The sequence below is a fragment of the Beta vulgaris genome, chromosome 4 (genome assembly GCF_026745355.1).
Source record: "Beta vulgaris subsp. vulgaris cultivar EL10 chromosome 4, EL10.2, whole genome shotgun sequence".
In the NCBI taxonomy this organism is placed as follows: domain Eukaryota; kingdom Viridiplantae; phylum Streptophyta; class Magnoliopsida; order Caryophyllales; family Amaranthaceae; genus Beta; species Beta vulgaris.
The window spans coordinates 1,199,381-1,223,179 of record NC_079205.1 but is presented as its reverse complement, the minus strand read 5'-3'; the positions used below and the strand labels follow the sequence as shown (position 1 = coordinate 1,223,179).

Sequence of the window (23,799 nt, the reverse complement as noted above, 5' to 3'; positions counted from 1 at the left end):
GTTGATTTTGTGGAGATGAAGCTCATACTATTGATCTTTGTTCCTTGTTGTGCTCTCCTAAAAAAGTAGTTCATGTGAAACCTAAACAAAAACTTATTTCTGAGTCCCGTCTGAAAGTAAAACTGCTACTTAGTGCATGCTCAACTCTTAAGTCTTAACTCCCAAAGTCCCAATCACAAACTTTTTTCTCTTTCCTCGACACTTGATATATTATTATTAACCACTAATTGCGATAAAAGCAAGTACACAAAGCTTATCGGACATGACATATACAGGCAAATGTACAATCCTGATATTTTGGGTTTGGCTTTATTCCCCTTTAACATGCCCAACACAACCATCACCACACCCCTAAAATAAACAACCTTACAATTTTTGCAGGTTCAAAATTACAGTTACATATAACAAAAAGAATATGGATGATATAAAAAATTGACTGTCTACTGTCTATAATCATACTGAATTCTAAAGGGGGCCAGTGGCCGATTCACTGTTACAGGTCGATTCCAACATTGCCTTCGAACCAGGCCAGGACAAGCTAGGTTCACTCGATTTAATCCAGAACAGTTCTGGTTCAGGCTAGCCCTGGCCTCAAACAACCCACGGCATGGCCTGGTCAGGTCTAGAGCCGATCTATTCAGAGGTAGGCCTAACCAGGCCTAGGTACTGGCCACCTTAATCAAGACTATCAAGATGATCCACAACTATGCCATTGCCAGAGCTGCCGTCACTATCCTTCCCAAATCCATCCTCATCAAGGGACAGATCCAAGACATCTGCCTGGTTCTCATGATTGTAAGACCTATCGAAGTCTTCATCTCTAGGTCGATTCCTCTTCATGATTTTAGGGAAAGACGGAGCAACTCCGTTTGCTCCTAGTACTGTGTCATCGTGTTCCACCTTTTCAAAACGAACAGCACTGACTTTTCTTGCATCACCAGCTAGTATCTGCACAAAGGACATATTTTAAGGGATTGGGTTTTACAAGAATCATAGCAGAGCTACACATGTTTGCCATTTTAACTGAAAATTTGATCCATAAAATCCAATTTATACATTTGGTTTGATGACCATTAGACATTTGACTTCAACTCTCGAATTACAGGTTCAAAAAATTATAGTGTCCTTTATCAAGAGTCAAAATTACCTGTTATACTTCCTCCATTTTTCAATTGGTTGTTCCACTTTGACTTTTACAATATCTTTTTATTAATATATAAAAACAAATATCATGCTGGATTTATCTCAAATTATATTTTTACCTTTACTAAATTTAATTAAAGATATTAATGGTTAAAGCAGTACATCGAGTCAAAGGAACAAAAGAAAAAACAGAGGGAGTATGACTTTTGGATTATAATGGACTAAGTTAAAATGACTAATTACATATGGTGCATGTTTGTTTCAACTCATGGAATGGAACTAAACCAAATACAGTGAATAAATTGTTACAACAATTGTTACCTTCATTAGGTGTTTGGTTTCACTATGGAAAGGTAATACTTATAGGTATTGGATTAAGGAGGCTACCTTAATGATAGGATCGAGAAGGGTAAACATTGGGTGGAAAAAGTTGCCCTCAAGAAACGGAAACCTTTAACCCCACTCCTCATACCAAACATATAACAAATTGGTTTCTTATTTCGGTTTGCAACACTTAAAAATCATATACCAAACATGCTATTAATGAACTTCATATTCATAATAATCAAGTCACAGACAGATGTGCCAAATCGGATCAAGTGTCAATTCAGAAAGGTCTCTACTAATGACAGGGTGATGCTGGATAAACCCTATCTCCCTCAAGGCAGGAGCTTCCTTAAAGGCCTTGGGTAATGTTGTCATCGTTGTATGGAACATCAGAAAAGGACTCAAAGAGAGAAGGCCACATTTACCCACTGATTAATCCACCTACTGGAAATAGAGAACAAGAAACTACAATTGTTACTGCTTAGTTGGATTTTACTATTTATTTATGTCTACCTCTGGCAGGTAGATTACCCAACCCTGAATAATATAAAGTTTCTTCCGACTTAAAGTAACAAATCATAACACAAAAATCCACGTCAGCCTGACAGATTTTATCATCCTGAAAATTGACTCACCAAGTGACACCTTATATAAATGCGTGGCCAAATTGGGGAAGTGGTTTGTAGCATCTCAGAGACCCAAAGTAAGAGTAAAACTGAAAGTGGTTGCATACCTCTACTTTGAAAATCTGAGACTTTTCCTTGTTTTCTTGGCGTTCGGATTCTTCTTCCTTGTACTTATCCTCCTCTTCTTCATTATCCCTCTCAAGAACCACCTTCATACTCTCGCCTGTTCTTGGGATATATCCAAATGCCTCGCAAACAAAACCAGAAACTGTCTCATATTGGTGACCCTGCAACAGAAGAACAAAGCAGTAAATGAAGAGTAAAATGGACATTAGCTATCAATATCAAAGTCTCAGGAAGAGACATGTCACTGCCATTTTCACAACACATGTTGTATACAAACAAGTGAAGTCCCAAATTGACATTTAGAATTAGCTGAAAACTACCTAAGCAATCCTGCCCAAATTAGCCATCACAAAAGACAAAATTTAAGCATGATCTGAATTCGAAAATTGGAACTTAAGGGTTCAAAAGCACCGTCCATCATAATACTTCAACTAGGGATCAGCAATCCCTACATATCAAATTGTAGCTTCGACCACCACAGGTGGGGGAAACAGGGCAAAGAGAGAAGACGGGCAGGGGTAGAAGAACTGCACCTCAGGCATTTTGATGCTCAACTCTTCAGAAAGCTGATCAATTGTGGTATTAGCATCCACATCATAAATCCCGTCAGCTCGCATCACAATGTAGCCTGTTTTCTTCTGAATTTCTTCCTATACCAGGGTAGATTGAGAACTAACAATAATTAATACACCATTGTGAAATTTTGACAAGGTAATCATTAATCCAAGAAAAACAAGCATGTAAATTCTAACCACCAGCAGCATTTCTTTTTCTCATTTTGCAACACAAGGCCCTCAGCAGGAAAATAAGCATTGTCATTAACTGTTCATTCCATATCAGCACAGAAAGTAAAAAAAAAAAAATCTAGAAAACAATGGAAAGTTGTCAAGCTACCCAATCCCCGACCCTCCTATCTAGTAAAGCAAAACCCAACTCTGATTAGAAATAAATAACAAAAACATCCAAATACAATCTTAAAACTACATGAAAGCTGTTAGCCCATAATGTACAATACTAATAGCATTAGTAAGTGATTGGCAAACATTATTTACTGCTACTACTAGAACTTCATTTAATAGAATTAGCACACTCTGCAGCACGTGTAAGCCCAATAAGGCCCCGTTCTTTTGGACCGGGAGAAACTAAACTCAACTGCGAGAAAGCTTAACATGAGTGTTGAACTGAACTAAACTGAAAATAAGTCCAAAAGAACAGGGCCTAACACAGCCTCATCGTTAACCAGTAACTAAAAAATCTATCTGATCAATAAGAAAACAAAGAATTGTGCAGGTATACAAAAGGAGGCAAGATCACGCCATTACAAAGTATAATGCATAGCTTTCTCCACAAAAGCAAGAAAAGGAACAGTCGCTCCAAGCTTCGAACTATATAGCAACCTTAAAAGAACTCCAATTTTTATCTTAAGTTGAATACAGCAGATATCACAGGCCTGCTAAAGCCTACAATGTCGTTTTGTGGCATTTACTGCTACTCTCAAGTCAGGATTAAGGAGGAAACTTATGGTATGTTTGTGGCGACCAACATAAAATTCAGTCACATCTTATGAACATGAATCCAAAATTGAATGTCGTGGAGAGGTCCCCTTTTTAGCGCCGCGCTACACTTCATAAGCCTGGTGCAATGAAAAATATTCAAGATTGCTGCGTCGTCCCCAATAAACGACACGCCAACCCCCCATCGGGGAGTGGTGTCAAATATGCAGGGGTACGCTACACTTCATAAGCTCAGTGAAAAATATGCAAGGGTTGCTAGGTCGTCGCCTGGACGCAGCGCACCATCTGGCCATAGTAAGATGGAATTAAAACTCGGCCGATCCGTTACGTAACCGCGGTACTTTAACGAATTTGGAAGTTGCCATTCCAAGAAATGTCGTTGCCTCATCCATTACGTAACGATGACTCGCTGCATTTGAGTGTTCTTTTTTCCGTTATGTCCGTTCTTTTGACAGAATTGACGAAAGAAAAGACAAATATAGTAAGAAAACAACACACATACTCAACAAGGGAGAATAAATTAGTGGGGGAATTTTAATTTGTATTTATATGAATTGTTTACTTGTTTCATATATCATGATGAAGAAATTTAAACTATAAATTTGCAAATATGACGTTAAATCCCTTGTATGTGAATCTTTTTGCAAAAATTGACGCCGCGATAGTAGCTATCGGTTCCATACATCCAAAAGAAGTTGCTTCCGTGATAACACGACTTTTACCGCGACTGCATCCGCATTTTTTTTCGATAATTAAACATCCAAAAGTTCATGGTAATGGTAACAAAAAGAGCTAGCGAGATACTGGGATGTGTTACGGGACATGGAAAATTGACTTTGAAAGACAGATTGGTAGAATTAGTAGAGGTTATAAGGAGGAGAATTGACATAACGTGTTTATTGGAGTAGGTTGGGAAAAAGGCACGATAAATAACTCCATGGGGTTATAAGCATTATTACTCGGGAAAGGATAAGTGTAGGAATGAGGTAGGTATTCTCATTTTTTTCGACAGAAGCTAGGTATTCTCATCGATCAAGAATATATTGATGACGTAGTGGAATTGTATAGAAAACGCGATGAATTAAGAGTATATTGATGACGTAGTGGAATTGTATAGAAAACGCGATGAATTAAGAGTATTAACTATTAAGCTTGTGATAAGGAATTAACGCGTAACTATTGTAAAATTGTCTCACAAGTAGGCGTGGATCCCTCAATTAGACAAGAATTTTGGGACGACTTGGAGGAAGTGGTGCAACATGTTCCTAGAGGTGAGAAATTGATCATTGGTGGGGATCTCAATGGACTTGAAAGCATACATGGAGGATTTGTTTCTTCAGATTACGATGGAGCACACCATAAAGAAAGTGGTGAGGGAGGTCCTAGGAGAACCCAAAGGAAGCATACGACCGAGTAAGGATTGGTGGAACGAAGAAGTACAACAAGCAATACAGAGCAAATCTTAAAAAAGGAACTCCAATTTTTATCTTAAGTTTAATACACCAGGTGTCATAGGTCTTGCTAAATCCTACAATGAAATAAATGACCTTATACTCACTTCATACATTGACGATCACCTCAACTTTAAAATGTGGCACACAAATTTACAGTTTGAAACTAAGAAAAAGTAAAATAAACAGTGTCTTAGACCAATTAAAAGCACTTGTAGCAGCCTCAATCGACATTAGAGCAAAATTTTAAGTCGCATTAGTCTCATATAAATATCCTTTTTAGGCATTCTAGTAACAAAAATGTGACTATGCTTCCACTGAACCCCTTATCTTCTAAAACAAACCCCTCCACCGACACAACCTCCCCCCCCAAAAAAAAAGTTCCCTGCGAAAGCTATGTGCCGTTTCATCAAGTCCGGGGAAATCTTGAACATATCAATATATAGCCACCTTCAACTTTTAAAACCCTTACCAATCAACCTCTAATCTCCACAATGACACCAGGCTACACCTTCATGTTCACAAGTATCATAATAGTATTGGTCTAGCAAGCAGCGCCATCTTGCTCATACGCTAACCCCTCACTCTTCAACATCAATTTAATTCTGAAATGCTGTGAGTGGACCTCTACAGGAGGGGAAAGATTTCTAGACAAAACAGCTTGTGACAAGTAAACTATGAATGTACAGGATAAAAGAGTGCGGAATGTGGACCTCAGAAAATTTTCAAGAAAGACAATGTTTTAAGGCTGTGTTCGAATTTAAGAAGAAAATTCAACAGCAAAGGTTAGTCATAAAAAAAGGCCACTTAAATGATTCATACACAGTGCAGTCTAGCCCTATGTACTTATAAGTTATAACTCATTGTGGCATTAATCTAAGGTTTCTTCTCAATCTCTAGAATGCATTCAGTTCTCTCTATGTAAGCTCATGCTTTTGTGATAACATCTTCTTGGAAGCAATGGCGATAATGATGAACACGCCAAAGGATAGAATCTCTCATGACTACAATCCACAACCAAAAATTGAAATGTATATGAAGATGTCTTACCTTTGAATCATTCTCATCATAAATTTCACCAACAATTTCTTCAACAACATCTTCCAAAGTCACTAACTGTTTCATGGAAAATTTACAATCAGATATGGACAATTAAACACAACCAAGGGTCGAGGAGGAAAAGGATACAATTAATACAAGTAAAAAATATGCAATGCTATTCAAGCAAACTTAAACTTTGTAGGTCATAAATGATATAAAATTTGAAGATGACACTTGCTCTTTAAAATAAATGCCACTTTACATATTGTACTAAGGACCACAACAGACCAACATTAAATATTCATATTCACTATTTTGAGCTAAACTAAAATTGCAAATACAGCTCAAAAAACAGTTTAGGATAAAGGATGGAGTTACCTACCCCTACAGTTCCTCCATATTCATTAAGGACAATGGCCATGTGGACTTTTCTAATTCGAAACTCTCGAAGAAGATTCCATACAGACATAGAATCTGTGAAATAAAAAAGAGAATAAGTTATCGTAAATAGTATCAGTTTTGTAGATTCAAGACAGAATCAAATCCAAAGGAACTAGGGGGGGGGGGGGGGGGGCTGGCTCAAAAGAACAGCACAAAATACTTAATTTTAATCTACTACATCATAATCTCTTCGTTCATCAGCACTAGAATCTAAGAAAACAGGAAGACCAATGAATGTTCAAGGCTTTATTTGGTTGAATGACAAGGTTTCAACATAAAACACTATTCTCCCTCCATCCCTTAATATCTACCCCATTTTGGTTTTCTTACTTATGTAAGGCCTCTTTGGTATTGGTGGGGAAATTTGTCCTTTTGCACATGTGACTAAAGAGATAAAGTGGTCCTAATTTTCCCAAAATAAGAAATGGAATTTTTAAGGGACGAACCAAAATGGAATATGGGGGAAATATCAAGGTACAGAGGGTGTAGTAGATTGAGTTTCTTCTGTTTGGTTTCTTGCAAGAAAAGCTAGAGTGAAAAGAAAAATGGAAATCGAGGGGAGAAGATGGGTGGGGAATGAAATAGGAAGGTAAAGAATTGGAAACCCTTTTTCCTAGAAAATGTTTTCCTTGGAGGCGGCAGAGCACGAACTAGCACCCCTTTTCAAAGCAAATATTACATTTCTCACAGCTGCATAAAGGTAGACGATCCATTGGCTGGCAGGTGCAGTCAAATTGTTTCAATGGAAAGGAGGGGGAGAAGGTCCCTCCAGACATTGGAAATCCAGAGATTTCCTCACTTTTCCTGAGTGTAAAGTTATATTTCCCTTGATTATTTTTTCTAACAGGTGGGGCGTGTGGGATAGCTTGGTGTTTGTAGCAAAAACGACTTCTCTCAATATTGTACGGTTAGTCACAGCAAGCAAACCACTGGATCCACAAAAATAGAAAAGGAATATTGTACAGGATAAGCACATGCACAAACAAGTCTACTACAGTCTATCATTCAATTAGACACATTCCATAGTGCTTCTAGTCATTTATCAAGTCTTAACATTTTGTAACAAGTCTAAAAATAAAGCCTTGTTAGCACTATATAGCAAATTCACTACGTCGAAAAAACCTACCAAAGCAGAGGATACTTTAGACCACTCAAGTATACAAGTACCTTAAGTATCATCAACCATTAAGTTGTACACTTCTCTACATTTTCGAGCATAAGACACTTCTCAACATCTATCAAATCAATAATCTGTAAGAGAACGATTGGAGTTGATGTAGTTTTGGCACTCCTGAGCCCTAACTCCTAAGTCTTGAATCCACCGGTATAGATGAAGAGAAGGAAAAAAATCTAAAAAACACCTGAAGTAAGACCACATACATCTAAAAGTCATCTGCTGGTTGCTAAGGACATCCAATTGTACGACGTAAACTCATACATTCATTTAGTCATTGCTTTTAGAAATGGGAAGATTTTTTACGAGATAGATACAGAAACAGGCCATGCTTACAGAAATGGATCTCAAATCCATAGCATAGAGGCTTGAAGCATCAGTGTTCTGCAAAAGAAATATTTTATAAATGAAGAGTCACTGCCTCTGCAGCTTGCAGTGGTAAGGCTACGAACATCTAACTACCCAGAACTATCAACTGTAATACAATTAAGATAATGGATGAACTGAAATGAGACACCGTATCCTTTGAAATACTGGAAGAAGCAATAATTTATAGGCTATCATGATTGGAGAATAATGAGCAGAAAATGAGAATCAGGGGACAACTTTTCCCATAGTTGTGAATTCCTTGCTTTGAATCTGGAACCTCCTAAATTGTACATAAAAATTTGGCTAATTAAAAGTTACTCATATGTAAGTTACCACATCAATTCCCATTCGAGCACGGGTAGGACCAACTCCTTTGTCATCAGCCCTATGAAATAAACTATTTAAACTACTTAAACCTTCTTAAAACCCTGAGGACTCAAACCAGATCCCACTAAGGGGATGGTACAGATGTAGGATAAGTGTAACCTTACCCTTACAATGACAAAGGCTATTATGCAGAGGCCAATTTGAACTAGAGATGGATAGATAAATCATCTAAATTATCCATAAGATTAATATAAGTCACCATCTACCAAATGTGACCATCAAAACCCATACAAACTAGTCAAATAACACCAATATCCGGGTAGAGAACAAGCCAAGAAAAATAAATGACATGACATGCCATTTCTAGGTGCTTATCCTAATTGAATCCACTATTGGTGTTATGTAATAGTTCGGGTAATTTGTTAAACTAGAGCCTAGAAGAGATAACATTCTTTATCACATTAAACACCATCGCATTGAATTTTTCAGGGAGGGGAACATAGACATTACACAACATGATGAAGTAAACACAAATGTCAAGAAGTACCGGGAACAAAGTAAGCTGGCTTGTGTGCCATATCTCCAACAGTAGAGCTTTCCAGTAACTCCCCCTTCAAAATCAAACATAGCATAGAAATTCTGCAAACTATGAGATTGACGCATGGAATCAATAAGAAAGAAGAGTCAATCTAAAAGAAAGTATGCTGAAAAGAAACTAGCAGACCTTCTGAACATAATCCAGCATATCCATTGCATATGCTATACCAACTATGTTATCAACACGCTGTTCAAATACAGGCACCCTATAAAATGGGCATCAAAAATACGTCATCCTATGAACATGAATTTGATATGCTTTGTATCATGCAGTATCACATACCTCGAGTACTGATGCTTCACCCATAAACTATGGAAGTCTATCAATGATGCACTAGCATCAATGGCAACAACATCAACAAGTGGTGTCATAACCTCTCTAACATGAGTATCTTTGATCTCCAGCACATTTTCAATCATGTCCTGGATTGGAAATATCATATATTAACATATTAAATTGCTATAACATTGCAAAGAAGTTAAAAATCTTTACTTGCTACACAAATTGAAAGACACGACCTCAGCCCACCAATTCCAAAATTGAACTTATATATATTTAAGAATAAGGCCAAGAAGTATAGCAAATAAAAACAGTTGAAGGAGGCCTCTAAATTTGCACCCAAAAAAGTACCATTTAGGACTCTTATAATGAAACATAAGGTGTAGACATGTACAACACATTTCTACAGTACAGAATAGTGCAGAAGTAAATAAAGTTCCCAATGGAGTGCCCGTACTTTGACATTTAGGTACTTCAAATAAGCTACAGTATGGGATATACCTACTTACACTATATTACACATTCATCTATATGTCTAACAACAGTAACTAGAGTATTACACATAAGCATCTGTAATTCAGCTAAGATATTTTAAAAGCAGACTTTGATTCAAAGATTACACCTCTGTAGTCTCTCTATCCCATATAATGAAAAATTCAGAACATTTCAAGGTTCAAGGCCTTAATCAACATCTTTCAACAGTAACGTCATAATGCATAGAATGATTGAATAAAATCACAAGTCCACCCAATATAAAGAATCTTGACTACAGTGTTACGTGTGGACATGGTGGTATGGCTCAAAGAGAGCCTCACAAGTAAAGGGGCTATATTGTAGCGGGCCATGGAGAGGGTTGCTTGGGGATGGCTTTGGCAGGGTTTCAGTCCGCATGTATTGTTGTTGTGGGAGCTGGATTTGTTTTTCTCGCGGTCCTTAAAGTTTCCCCAAGTTGAGTATTAAGAGGAAATTATGCTAGGAGAGAAAGCAGGCGAGACAAGAGCAGCGATCAAGGGCTGATGGTTGGCAATGCGGCCCGGGTGTATCTCCTCCCTAAGGAGCATATGCTGTGAACTGTGTCAAAGGAGGATGTGAGCTAGCATTTCTCATGGCTGCCGACTGTATCATAGTCATGAAACAAGCCATTTTAGCTTTCAGGTTTCTGAAGGACTCTGAGAGGGGCTAGTTCTCACGCTACAGAACAGGAACAGGTACAGAAGGAGGGACGCCGGGGTGGAGGCTTGGGAAGCGGCTGAAGAGGAGAAGATGGGCTGCTAAGGGATAAAAAAAGAAAGTGAGGGTCAAGAGCATTACCATGCTAGGTTGTGATTGGCTCCTTGAGAAGGATTGTATTTTATTTGTCAATATATACTTCATACAGAAATATAGGGAAACATAATCCTAGTAGTACAAGGATTACATAAGGAAACCTAATTATATAACAATACTTACTAGCAATAATCTAGGAATATCAAGATGTATCAGTCTTTACCTGGAGTTACATTCTTAAGAAAAATGCTTAACATTTCCCCCCTTTATTGCTAGGCTGCAGGGGAGGGGGAGGTGGTGGAGGTTGGGTGGTTATGGTTAGGGCTTTAGGGTTGGGGTTAATTGTTAGGGGGTTAGGGTTAGAGGGTTAGGGTTATAGGGGTTAGGTTTAGAGGGGTTAATTAGGGAGAAAGGGGGTTAATTAGGGTTAATGACTAACGGTGGTTAACTCCGTTAGTCATTAAGGGCATTTGAATGTATTACCATGAAATTGAGGGGTACCCCGTGTATTCTGAAAAGTGCGAGGGCACCTCGTGAATTTTCTGAAAACTCAGGGATACTTGGTGAAAAAAACAAAAGATTAAATCCTAGTCTTCACATACTCTAAAATGGCGCTAACCTTTTGCTTGCAATTTGTCATATCATGGTATCATAATGGCACTTGTAACGAACAGTGAAACTAGAAAAAGTTTGAAGACTATTTTACAAAAATAAAAATATTGAACAAGTCAACAAATATCTTTTAACGAGGGTCTTTGAAATCCCATCCACCAAAATCACAATCAACCCCAAATTAACATAAAGGGTGCAAATGGTGGAAGATAAAACTCACTCAGAGCAAAAATTATACCTGTTCTTCCTCTTCTATTGCTCCACTTAATTCTGCTCCTCGCAGCATCAGCTTCAGCTCTTCCTCGGTAACATATGGTTCACTTTAAAAAAATTGAAAGGTATGAGGAAATTGTTGGATGCCTCGAATTAGAGATAAAAGAGGAGAGCTCCAGCATATTATAAAAGTTCAATTAATTTGATTTTCAAGCACTATTAGAAACCCTGCAGGAAATGTAATTAGAATCTAGATTGGGTACGACCTCCAAGACTCCTATTATATTATCAATATCAGCCTTAACCCTTGAGAAAACAAATGAAGAAGCTGCTTCATATAGCATCAGCCAGATTACTAGATAGGCAGCCAAAGGAACATAAACCCAAAAAAAGAGATTCTTTGCCAAATCCATATTAAGATTTAACTTGTGTACATATATTATATATATCCCTCCATGAAGTTACAATAAAAGGCCTTAATACTTACAGGAGATGATATAAAACAAACTTTATCCTAATTTTTAGCAATCCATCCCACCCCAAATTATATTCATTTTCCTCTTACGCAAAAAAAATTCCACAATATTATACAACAAGCGAAAACTCAAATCCCAATAGTACCTAATCGGCTCCATGAATCAAAATCTATCTCAACTAGTCATCCACACTCCACAAAGATCATTGGCCTCTATTCCATTTTATCAAGTGTTCTATACTTCTATATGTCCTCCAAACCTAATTTCTTCAAGTCATTCTTAACGTCTTTACTCGAGTACTTCTAAAACCTTCATCATCCCAACTCTCCACTACCCTTAACGAAGCATCATCTAGTTGACATCTTACATGCATAGCTCAACGTAACTGGTTCTCTCTTATATTATCCTCAATATCCACAACTCAAACCTTCTTACAAACACCTTCGATCATAATTCTATCTCTAGAAGTATTTTCACAAATCCATCTGAAGATAAGTTATCTCTACTACCCCCATCTTCATATATGATCCTTCCAAAATGCTTAAGAATCTAACCCATGTAAAGAATTTTCCTATAGAAATTTTCAGTTAGCCTTAAGGGTATGCTATGATCACACATAATAACAGTTACTCTCCTCTCTGTTTGAGCTACCTATCTTGGTCAATATCTTCATTCCTCGGTAAAATTGATCTATGGTACTTGTCACACTCACTTACAGGCAATCCCTTACCATCCAATGTTATCCTTACTTGCCTCACTCATAATACTAAAATTACAGTCCATGTACTAATTTTGCTTCAACTTAGCCTGGCCTGAACTTTCAAGATTTTACCTTCTGCCTACATCACCCCAAATTAACCTTGACCTCATCTCTTTTCTAATCTACCAATATAGTATCATCCGTAAACAACATAAACAAATCATTCAAGGACAAAATAAGAGGCGCAGAATCTTCCAATAATTTAGAAAAAATATATGCAACCCAAAAGAAGAAATTGGAACATTTAAAGACTTATTTTTGGAGGGTGTTAGGGGGGGGGGGGAGATAATTGAAACCTTAGAAAAGGATATAAGTGCCACTGCAACCAACCTTCTTCCTTTTAATCCAAGCATTTTCAGAATTCCCATTGATAAGAAAGTGACGACTCTTCCCACTGGATACAGCACCAATGAAAGCCAGGCCACTGGTCTGACCTAAAGATAACAAACTTAATATTACAAAGAGGAATAGGAAGTCCAAGACAACACTAGACCTCACAAGAGTTTACCTGCCATTCTAGTTTATATGCAAACCAGAGATGCCCTAGTCACACGAAGTAAATCACAATCACAAATTTTAAAATTAAAGACAATAGACTCACCACAAATCTAGCAACCTCTGTGGCATGATGTACAGCTATGCTCTTAGGGGTAATCTCAGTAAGAAGCAAGATGGCAACCTGATACCAAACAGAGAAATGAGACACACCAGAAAAACACAAATAAAGCAAAAGGTAGGTAAGTGGATGGTAAAGTCCATATACATACAGTCATCACTCCAGTTGCTGCACTGACCCCAGCTTCACCAAATATTGCTGTTGCAGCATCAGTAACTAATGCAGTTGCCGCGATATTAACGACACTACATATATGCAGAATCTTCAATTAAATGATATTATAAATTTTTAACAAAAGAATACCTATAAAACCATAGTAAGAGAGGAACATACGTTGTACCAATGAGAATAGTTGTGAGAAATCGAGTAACATCACTCCGAAGCATTCTGAAGAGACCATTATCAGGTTCTTTTTCAGCTAATTCACGCACCTGACAGACAAGGACACTAACAAGTAAATTTATTGTCTGGATTGAGCATTCGCATCTCAGGTTTGGAAAACAAGAATAGGAACTAAGTCAATAATTAATAGAAAGATGCATGAGGTAAGAACTTATCTCATAAAATCTCAATTCTCAGATACCAAGGTCCAAGAGACACTTATAGCATAAGTTAAAAATTTATAACAGCACAAGAACCTCAGAGTCTCAGACATTACACAAATAAATCTAGCAGACATAAGTAAGTGTTTCTTTCTTTTCAGTTTTCACCACAAAAGGAAGAACTGATGACAATCACAATCTCTAAAGTCGGTTCCTGGTGGTAACACGACCCACCATAGCAAAAGAAATAATAAAGGGCCATGATCAGGAATAAGTATCCAAACTGTTAGAAGGTAGTAACTTCCTTGATGTGAGTCCATACATTAATCCTTGCTGCTAGGGACCATCCAAACTCTGGAAAGCAATTCCATTGGGCTTGGAGCAAATTAAAGTCTACAGCAGAATTTAGGGTAAAGAGTGGCTCAAGAATATTCCTTGGCATGATAGCATGACGCTTGGCTAGATGAATGACCAAGGAAGTGAGGAACTATAAAGGGTGGCATGAAGCTGTAGAATAGTACACTGGATTTATCCTTCTCTACAACTCTCAATGACTGGATAGATAGGAAAAGCAGAGAGGGAAAGCAGTATGTACTAGATATGCTATAAAATGCAGCTATAGAAATTAATGAAGGTGATAGTGGAGAAGGCGTGTCTTAGGTGCATTATTAGGGGGAAGCCTTCTAAAGTTCTAAGTGCCAACATATTTGTTTGAAGATCTTGTATAGTTGGAATGAACGGTCAAGTGCTTTTTTCTTAGGGGAGAATAGTCAAGTGCTTAGCATGAGCAAGAGTTATCCTTACTTCTTTTTTAAGATAAAGTCATGCATGATTCTATTGATTATGGATTAGTGTATTTGTCTATAAATATTTGGTAAAGGCGGCTTGTAAGTTGTAAGTGACTCGGACGATGATACTTCTTAATCCTCCCCCCCCCCCTCCCATCCCTTCCACGAAGACACCCAAAAATTGATCCACATAGACTTTCAGAGATGTGTTCCAAAAATACAGAACATCCACGAACGCCCAACGCTATAATTTCACCTGTGAGAAAATCTAGTATGAAATGATTGTATAAGGAAAATAACATCTTTTAGGTACATAAAGTTGCTTTTACTCGTGGCATTATTTTCATGAGGTACCCAAATGTTTTTAAGAATGCCCTAGATACCCTCACATTTTGAAAATCACACATATACCCTTAAAGATTGCAAAAAAGATCTACCATATACCCTTAATGACTATCAAACTTCGATACTCTCGATAATTCACGACATAGTATGTTCATTATTCATTAAGGGTACATGGTGGATTTGTACACACCTTAGGGGTAGACAGTGTGATTTTCAAAATGCAAGGGTACCCCATGCATTCTTTGCAAGCTCAGGGGTACCACATGAAATTTCCCTAATATAAGTAGCTCGCCATTTAGGTTTTCAGATATTTAATGACCATGACTCAACTGCAGAAAGCAAAGATCAGATTCTATCTCTTCCTTCTCATATCCCTTACACTTTGTAGGAAAAAAGGTGCTAAACTTGTAGATTTCATTCCAATCTCAATACTCTCTTTTTTCTCTTTTTTTTTTTTGGTAAAGCTCTTTTTTTCTATTCACCACCATATTTAGATGTTCTCTATCTAATTTGCATCATGTGTGGAATAAAAGGCAATCACCCACTAGTTTCTATACTGTCACCTTGTCTATCACATGTACCAATTACCATATATTAATTATTGACAGGATAAGCAAGCAAAAATTTGCAAATGATACATAAAACAAAACAAAAAATCATTCCTCTATGCCTCGAAAGTAATACAAAGATATATTCAAAACACCCAACAACTTCATGAATTCCAATGTCTTTCACAAATCTCATACTAGCAACAATGAGTAGAAAGCAATTAAAAGGTCACCTTCCACGGCCATAGAGTGGTGATTGAGGTCTCAGCCATGGAGAAGAAAGCCGAAAGACTCAAAAGTGCGGCAAGGATCAATCCCTGCTCCTTGAACACCATAAGAACCTGCAATGTCTTCGGCCACGCACTCTTAAGCAGCAATATGCTCTGCCCAATAACCCCATACCCTGCATTAACCACCCCTTCGGCCGCCATTACCCTTCGACACTCAAACAGGAAAGCCCCACAAACAATTGCAGCCAAAAACATCCCATTCTTAAGCAATACCTTCATAGACTCAAAATTCTCTCGTCTCCCCTCAAGTATCGGGTCATTAGCAATCAATCTTCCATTATTTCTATAACTTAAGCACTTGAAACATCTATTATTACCACTATCAGCAACTGGGAATGCCATAAGGGTTTTATACACATACTTCAAAGGCGCTTTATTCGGCGAAATCTTCACCGGAACACGAAAATTGTTGTTACAAGCAGCTAAAAGCATTGATTTAGAGCTGCTACAATTAACAATAGCTCTAGAACAGCTAATTGCTGCTCTAGAATCAAGTAAAAGTTCCATAATTAACAAATTCCCACTAACAAAATGGAAAATTTTGAGTCATTAGCTAAAATAATAGAAATGTAATAGCTGAAATCTCCGCAAAAACCCTAATTGCATTTCCTACTATTGAACTTTCCGCTTCTCTCTCCGAAAATAAAATCCTTACCACATAAATTCGGCGATTGAATTGGAATTCGAATTGGATTAATCCTTTCCTCGATTTCTTCACTCTGTGGCAAGAATTTTAATCAGGAAAAATCTCTCTCCGACACGAAAAAAAAAGCGCAGAAAAATGATAAATTTGGGGGGAATTTTGGATGTTGTAGGAGAGAAGTGTTGATATGAGAGACCGAGAAATGGGCTTGAGTGTTGTTAGTTCACTTTTCAAATAGGATGATTTGTTGGTGCTTTTTGCAAGTTGCACCTTCAAGGCTTCAAGAGTTAAGTACAACTAGTATTTGGGTTCGGGCGTTGTCCCAAGTTGGTATTGTGTTTCCGACTTAATATGCATTTTTTTCCCGCTCCCACTAAAATATATTAAGGAAAATTCAACATTTAAAAGGTACAAAATTACAAATATAATAATGTGGATACTTAAAGCATGATAATAAGTTGGTTGATATGGTAATTGTGTCACGTATAATAGCAAGAGGTCGTGCGTTCAAATCTTGTCACGAGTTAATTTTACTTTTGTTGATTGACATGACTTATGTACACATTGGACAATTCTAGTGGAGTAACAGAGGTGTCATGTGGCGTATATACATTATTACGCACGCCTTTTAATATATTTGTATAGATTAGTAGTAAGAGATAGACTCTTGTCTAGTGTCTACCAAGAGTTTAAGTGTGTATGGATTAACAAAGCATAAAACGTGGTTTTATAGAACCTTTTTATGAACTTGTTAGTTTCAATTTTTCATATAAATTTCATAACTTTCTTTTTTATCTTCTAAATTCTCCAACTTCACTCTAACTTCTTTCGAATATGTGTCATCAAACTCTTGAATTATTCTTCATCTTTTTGCACAACTCTCATACATAAAGATGAAAATAATTAATTGTAAAGCGAAAGTTAACCAAAAGCAAGAACATCTTATTAATGAATTCCATAATTTTAGTTAGCAATAGGTATCGTTTAATAAGGCTTTGATGCTCATATGGGTACATCGTTTATACTTTTGGTTACAATTCTGCTTTTGGATACATACTGTATTTTGAATTTACTATCTTTTGTAATTAATGTCTTTTGGAAATTTATATTACTTCTTTGATGGATGTAGTACTAGAGTAGAGATTAACATTTTAGTTTAAATAGAAAAGGATATAGTACTAGATATTAGCATTTTAGTTTAAATGTGTCACAAATCCTTCCTAAAGACCTGCTTTGTTTAGTTTTCCTTATTGTATAAAAATAATTAGGGGTCCAAATTAAAAATTAGTGCCTAAAAAACTTGGACAATGAGTGCTTAGTGATATCAATTAGCTATGAAAATACTAAGCGTAACTTGGCTCACTTGGTCACTTGGTAGAAGTTTGAATCCCACCAAATGACGGAAATTTGAAAGAGGATTCCCCTTATAATTTTCCCCTCCTTCCAAGTGTTTGTACGACTGTACCTCTAAATTGAGGGCCTATACAAAGAATAGCACAAAGGTTATTCAACTACCAAGGATGTCTTGGTTTAGTAGTTAAGATTGAAGTGTTGTGAACACGATAGGACACAGGTTCGATTCTCCCTCCCCTTCTTTGTACTTTATACCGCCTTCGTGGCTCATATGGATAAAAAACAGAGGTCATTCAACTTACCTTACCAATCAAAAAAGATAGCTATCAAAGTCTTAAATCTATAAATCTTACACGGTTTTACACCATAATATTCCAAAAACTAGGTGGCAAATCAAAATTACAATCTCGACAATAATAATTACAATTATGCTCAAATAAGGCAAGTAATATATTTTTTGATTTCATTCCCTCATTACACACATCCACACTTATATAATTACCATAATCACATACGAGATTATCCAAAGATCCTAGTTAATTTCATTGAATCACAAGCAACTTAGCCTCTTTAATTAAACACCTTTACTAACTTCTTCATTCATTACAACACCTAAATTTGTATCTCTTTTTTCTCTGATCTCTCGTTCAAACCAACAAAAAAAAAAGTATGGGTAGGGCAAAAATACCTATGGAGTTTATTAGTAAGGAAAAAGCAAGAAACACAACCTATGAAAAGAGAAAGAAAGGTTTGATTAAGAAAGGTAAAGAGTTATCAATCTTATGCAATGTACCAGTTTGTATTATTATGTACCCTTATAAACAAGGGAAACAATCTTTAGAAGCTGAAGTTTATGCCTTTAAAGGGGAGGTACCGCCCTCGAAAAACCATGATCATGCCAAGCTTGCTAGGGAGATAATTGATAGGTATTTAAGGGTACCTAAGGAAGAAAGATATAAAAGAGCCCTAAATTTGTATGACATGTTTGATGAATGGAAAAAAAGGGCAGATCAAGAATTGTGCAAATTAAGGTATAAAAATGCATTAGCTAAATACCCATCTTGGGATTCTAAGTTTGAAGGGCTTAATCTTGATCAATTAATGGAATTACTTGCTATTTTGGATCAAAAGATTGAGTTTGTTAGTCAAAGGATTGATATGATTAAGGGTACTAATCATAATCATAATCATAGTCAAAATAATGGAGGTTTAGTTCCCTATTTTGAGCCAGCAACTATGCCTAATCTCATGATTTCTAGTGAAAATAGTAATGTTGATTACACTAATGTGGAAGAGTTTAATCAATTTCCTATGTTGAATTATTCTATTAACAACAATAATAATCATCATTATCATCAAGAATACTACCATCAAGTGATGCCTTTCAATCCTACCGCGATTTCGGAACAAATTGGAGGAACTAGAATGGATGATCATGGTGGTAGTACTAGTAGTAGCAACATGATAATGTACAACATGAATATGATGGGTGGAGTTAGTCCTATGTACTATGATCAAGGGTCAGGATTCGGCGAAAATGTTGATGGATCATCATCATATGGTGCTGGTTTAGCAATGTCATCTATGCCCTTGCAGTTGCCAATGATGCCTAATGTTACTCTACCAAGGCAAATGCAGTATCATCAAATGTTCTATAAGTAGGTATGTGGAGGATGAAGTTATATATTTAGTAACTTTTATGCATGTTTATTGAATAAGGTTTCATCTGTTATAGAGATGGAATTTTTATGTTTCTATATTTGGTAATTTTAGGGTATTTAGTTGATGATTTTGATGATATATAGCTTTTTTTTAAGGGTTTTTAGTTAGTTCTTTAGGGTATGTGGGTGTTCTATGATAATTATTGAAACAGCTTTGTTGTCTTTTTTTTTAGATTTGGGTGTCTCAGATGAATTTTCTCCCAAATTATTATTCTTTAAGAATTTTATAACTTTGCTTAATTTGTATGTAAATTGTAGAGTTTATCTCACGCTAGATTTACTTGACTAGTGTATACTAATAGGACTAGGAGCAGTGGCGGATCTAGAAATTATATGCAATCGGGTCACTAATCATAAGTATCTGAAACAATAATGTTAATATAGAACATGCTCCCTTTTTTTTAGTGTTGAGTGAGAGCCCTTTTACTACTAATTATCACTTTTATCTACATTTATACAATAAAATTTAGGTTTTTTTCTCATATTATTTTCTCGCAAGTGGGGTCCAATGACGCCACTTTCATGTACGTGCATCCGCCACTTACTAGGAGTATGTTTCAATGCTTCAAATTCGAGAAGGGTTGTATATATTAAGAATTGTTTGATTGGATTTGTCACAATTTGCGCATTTAAAATATTAATTTTTTTATAGACATATAAAAGATAATAATGTTCAAAGAATTAAGGTTTTATGTTAGAAATCTTATAAAATAGGTACAAGTGAGATGTGAGTAACTCTTTGTATAAGTGAGGAAATCTTAAAACGACATGTGAATTTATCTACCTAATCGGTGGTATATATTTAACCAACAATCCACAAAATAAATCCACTACTACTATATTTCTAGTAAGAGTATTATGAATTTCACAAGTATAACCACTTATCACTTATCTAAGTTATCTTAGAAATGTCCTCATTGAATTTAAAAATGTTAATTACCCAATAATTATTAGAAGACAAACTTTTCAAAATGCACTGATTGATCTTAAATTACTAATTGAATGTGTAATCCTAAGGTTTTTCGACCAAGTAAAGTGCTCTTTTATGGAGTAATCTTTGTCTTTTTCTACAATTGAATTTGCTTACGAAAATTCACTCTCAGGTCTGTTTTCTTCGATATAAAACAGTTGAATAGAACTGAACTAAATTGAATAGAATTGAACCGGACTGAACTAAACTAAAATGAATAGTGATATGTGAGAGTAAAAATATTGTTCAAAGCAAAACTAAACTGAACTAAATTGAACTGAACTGGAAATAAGTTGGGAAGAATCGGCCACAAGGGGAAAAAAAATTGCAATAATGATCAATCGTCCTCAATCTGAGGAAAGTTCCATTAAGCAAACTAAAATTACTCCATGCTTATTAAATTATACTCTATGCATTGAAGTCGATAATGTATTTAACTGCATTAAACTATATTAGTTGATGTTAACTACTTAACCAATACTGGTACAATTATCAATAAACAATTCGGAGCATAATACCATTATTTCGGTAGATTGACGAGTTACTTAAGGTCTTTTTTTTAATCCTCTTAAGTAATAGAATGATTACTTTGTTCAATATTCCTCAGCATATGCTTATGGCTATGTTCAGTTCACCTTATTTTTGCTTATTTCAGATCTAATCAGATCAGAAAAAATAAGTTCAGATCAGATCAGTTCAGATCATGCTTATATTTAAAAATCATTATATCTTTCATAACATATTAGTAAAAATTATAATAATTGAATATTAATAAAGTACTCATTGAGACGAATCAAACAAGACCCCACATGACTATATTTTTTCTTATATATTGAGAAAAGTCTAAAAGATAAGATCTTGTAATCAGATCAGATCAGATCAGATCAGAAAAAATAAGTTCAGATCAGATCAGATAAGTTCAGATCAGAAAATTTCAGGTGAACTAAACATAGCCTATATCACTTCCAAAAATTATATTGTACACTCAAGATTATGTTGCTTATTGTTCATTTATACTTCTAAAAAAATGAACAACAGGCAAATAAATAGCGTTGGATGTACATGAACCTCGGTGTTTGTTATCCTTTTTATTTTCAATTTTCATCCTTTTTTGTAAACTAAAAACAAAATTAATTAAATATATAGATAGCATTTTTTGTTGTTAATTCTGAAAATGAAATAAATATAATTAATACATGGGACCGGTATATTTTTAAATTTATATATATCATATGACTTTTAGGATCTTAAAACCTAAAACAAAAATATAATAATGATACCAAAATGTGTCTTAACTTTTGTCTAATTGCTTAAAGGATGTGATCCACAACCCTTTTGTATCCATTAAACTTTGCATCCAATTATACATCCCGACATCTTTTAATGTGCTTGTTATACTCCTTACGAGTTACGACCCACATATGTACATTTAAACAAGTGTGACATGAACATGCTTTGAAGTGTGCATGATAATTTTGGTTGTGTTCATATGACATGAGTAACGCTTATGCCCTGAGCTCATGAACATGTCGTCAAATGTAACATCCTTCAAATACATTTCGGAGTATTATATGTATGATATATTTCGCTGGCGAAAAAACACTTTGTGTAAAAGATAATCTCAAGAAAACAACTATGAGCATTCTAGATTATATTTTAGAAGGAAAAAAAATTTCAAAAGAATATCTTATTGTACATATTATCCAAAAGCAAATGACAATCGACTTAGGGCCTGTTCTCCCCAGCTTATTTTCAGTTCAGTTCAGTTTAGTTCAATTCAGTTCAGTTTCGTTCAGATCAGTTTAGTTCAGTTCAGATCAGTTCAGTTCAGTTCATTTCAGTTCAGCTCTTGGCAATACTTTTACTCTCACATATCACTATTCATTTCAGTTCAGTTCAGCTCTTGGCAATACTTTTACTCTCACATATCACTATTCATTTCAGTTCAGTTCAGTTCAGTTCATATCAGTTCAATTCAGTTCAGTTTAGTTCAGCTGTTTTATGCCGAAAAGAACAGGCCCTTAAGCGACCATCTTCAAGCCATCTTCAAAATCAACAACTTAACGAGCAACTATTGCACTTTCTCTGTACTTTTCTTTCTATACGAGTGACTTGGATCCTCTTAGTTAGTTACGTTCTACAAATTGCGATGTTGTGGAGTGATGGAGTCCACTTTCCAGATAAGGGTAAGCATGATATGGTGTATCCCTGTGGGTGTGGGTTAGAAAATCATCAATGTGAGGGATAATTTTAGGTATTTTACTTCTCTCTTTTGACTTTTTAACATGGTGTAATATTCGGGTATTTGCAGACCTAAAACAATCTTGTAATATGGATATGAGAAGATATTGTCCTACCAGGTTATCATGTTGATAGCTAATAAGCATTCAGCTTAAAAGAAAACTAACTATTACTTCAAAGTTGGGCTTTGGAAATTGAAACTCAACCTACTTATTATGTGGAAGCAGTGGCGGAGCCAGCTAGGGACATGAATGCACGCGCCCCTAAATTAGAAAAATAAAACAAACTTTTCCATGTAAAAAGAATGATTTGCCACATGCACTCCCAATGCGCTCCACGCAACCCCTTCGCCCCTAGCGCACTAGTCAATCTGCATCTCGCGCACTAGCTCCGCTCCCGGCCTAGACCCTATGCATTGCCTCCGCGAAGTCGCTTCACGTTGCGCGCATGGTGTACATAATTCAATTTTTAGAATTCCTTTTTATGTGGTTACAGTTGTGTACCCCCAAATAAAAATACCGGCTCTATCACTCTGTGTTAGAAGCTCTATCCTTGAACTCTTATTCAATTCTTTTCCATAACTCTTACGAGGACTATATGCATCCGCAGTTATTAACATGATCTTAAGTAAATTTCAGAAAGGAAACATCTTTAGTTTTCCTATCACTATATAAAAGGAAATTTTTTGAAAGTTGATAATTGTCAATCCAATTTTAATGTGCATCTTCATTATAAAGTTTCTCCAGTAGGTCACATCTATGTTGCTCAAACACGGATTAAGTATCTACTCGGATATGGGTGTCCAAGTATCCAACTCGGTTATTTTGTACAAAAAAGACAAAATTTTAATTTAAAATGAAGTATCCAAGTGAAGTATCATATCGGACACGATACCACAATCAGGTCAGTGACATGCATACTCCAAACTAGAAACGCAAAGCATAGAATTTAGGGTCATTATCAAAAAGCTAGAAGAACTTATCTTACCATTTGTCTTGC

The 23,799-nt window shown here is 35.9% G+C and overlaps 2 protein-coding genes across 2 annotated transcripts; one reads left to right on the top strand and one right to left on the bottom strand.

Annotated features, from left to right (window-relative positions):
• Positions 1-243: 243 nt before the first annotated feature.
• LOC104891830 (putative DUF21 domain-containing protein At3g13070, chloroplastic) lies at positions 244-16,751 on the bottom strand. Its single transcript, XM_010677594.4, has 14 exons — positions 15,816-16,751; positions 13,693-13,790; positions 13,511-13,604; positions 13,345-13,422; positions 13,074-13,177; positions 11,533-11,614; positions 9,420-9,559; positions 9,264-9,342; positions 9,087-9,150; positions 6,611-6,702; positions 6,238-6,303; positions 2,756-2,872; positions 2,204-2,383; positions 244-948 (listed from the first exon to the last, which is right to left on the bottom strand). The coding sequence occupies exons 1-14, from the start codon at positions 16,377-16,379 to the stop codon at positions 676-678; spliced, it is 2,031 nt and encodes a 676-aa protein (XP_010675896.1). The 5' UTR covers positions 16,380-16,751; the 3' UTR covers positions 244-675.
• Positions 16,752-18,558: 1,807 nt separating this feature from the next.
• On the top strand, positions 18,559-19,530 carry LOC104891962 (agamous-like MADS-box protein AGL80). Its single transcript, XM_010677751.1, has one exon. It carries the CDS (start codon positions 18,559-18,561, stop codon positions 19,528-19,530), a length of 972 nt encoding a protein of 323 aa, XP_010676053.1.
• Positions 19,531-23,799: the final 4,269 nt, after the last annotated feature.

Excerpts from the sequence above, each read along its gene's own strand:
- LOC104891962 (XM_010677751.1), top strand. The coding sequence starts at position 18,559 with ATGGAGTTTATTAGTAAGGAAAAAGCAAGAAACACAACCTATGAAAAG.
- LOC104891830 (XM_010677594.4), bottom strand. The coding sequence starts at position 16,379 with ATGGAACTTTTACTTGATTCTAGAGCAGCAATTAGCTGTTCTAGAGCT. Across the intron at positions 13,423-13,510 it reads CAGCAACTGGAGTGATGACT|GTTGCCATCTTGCTTCTTAC; the intron begins GTATGTATATGG and ends GTTTGGTATCAG. Across the intron at positions 6,304-6,610 it reads AATATGGAGGAACTGTAGGG|TTAGTGACTTTGGAAGATGT; the intron begins GTAGGTAACTCC and ends TCCATGAAACAG.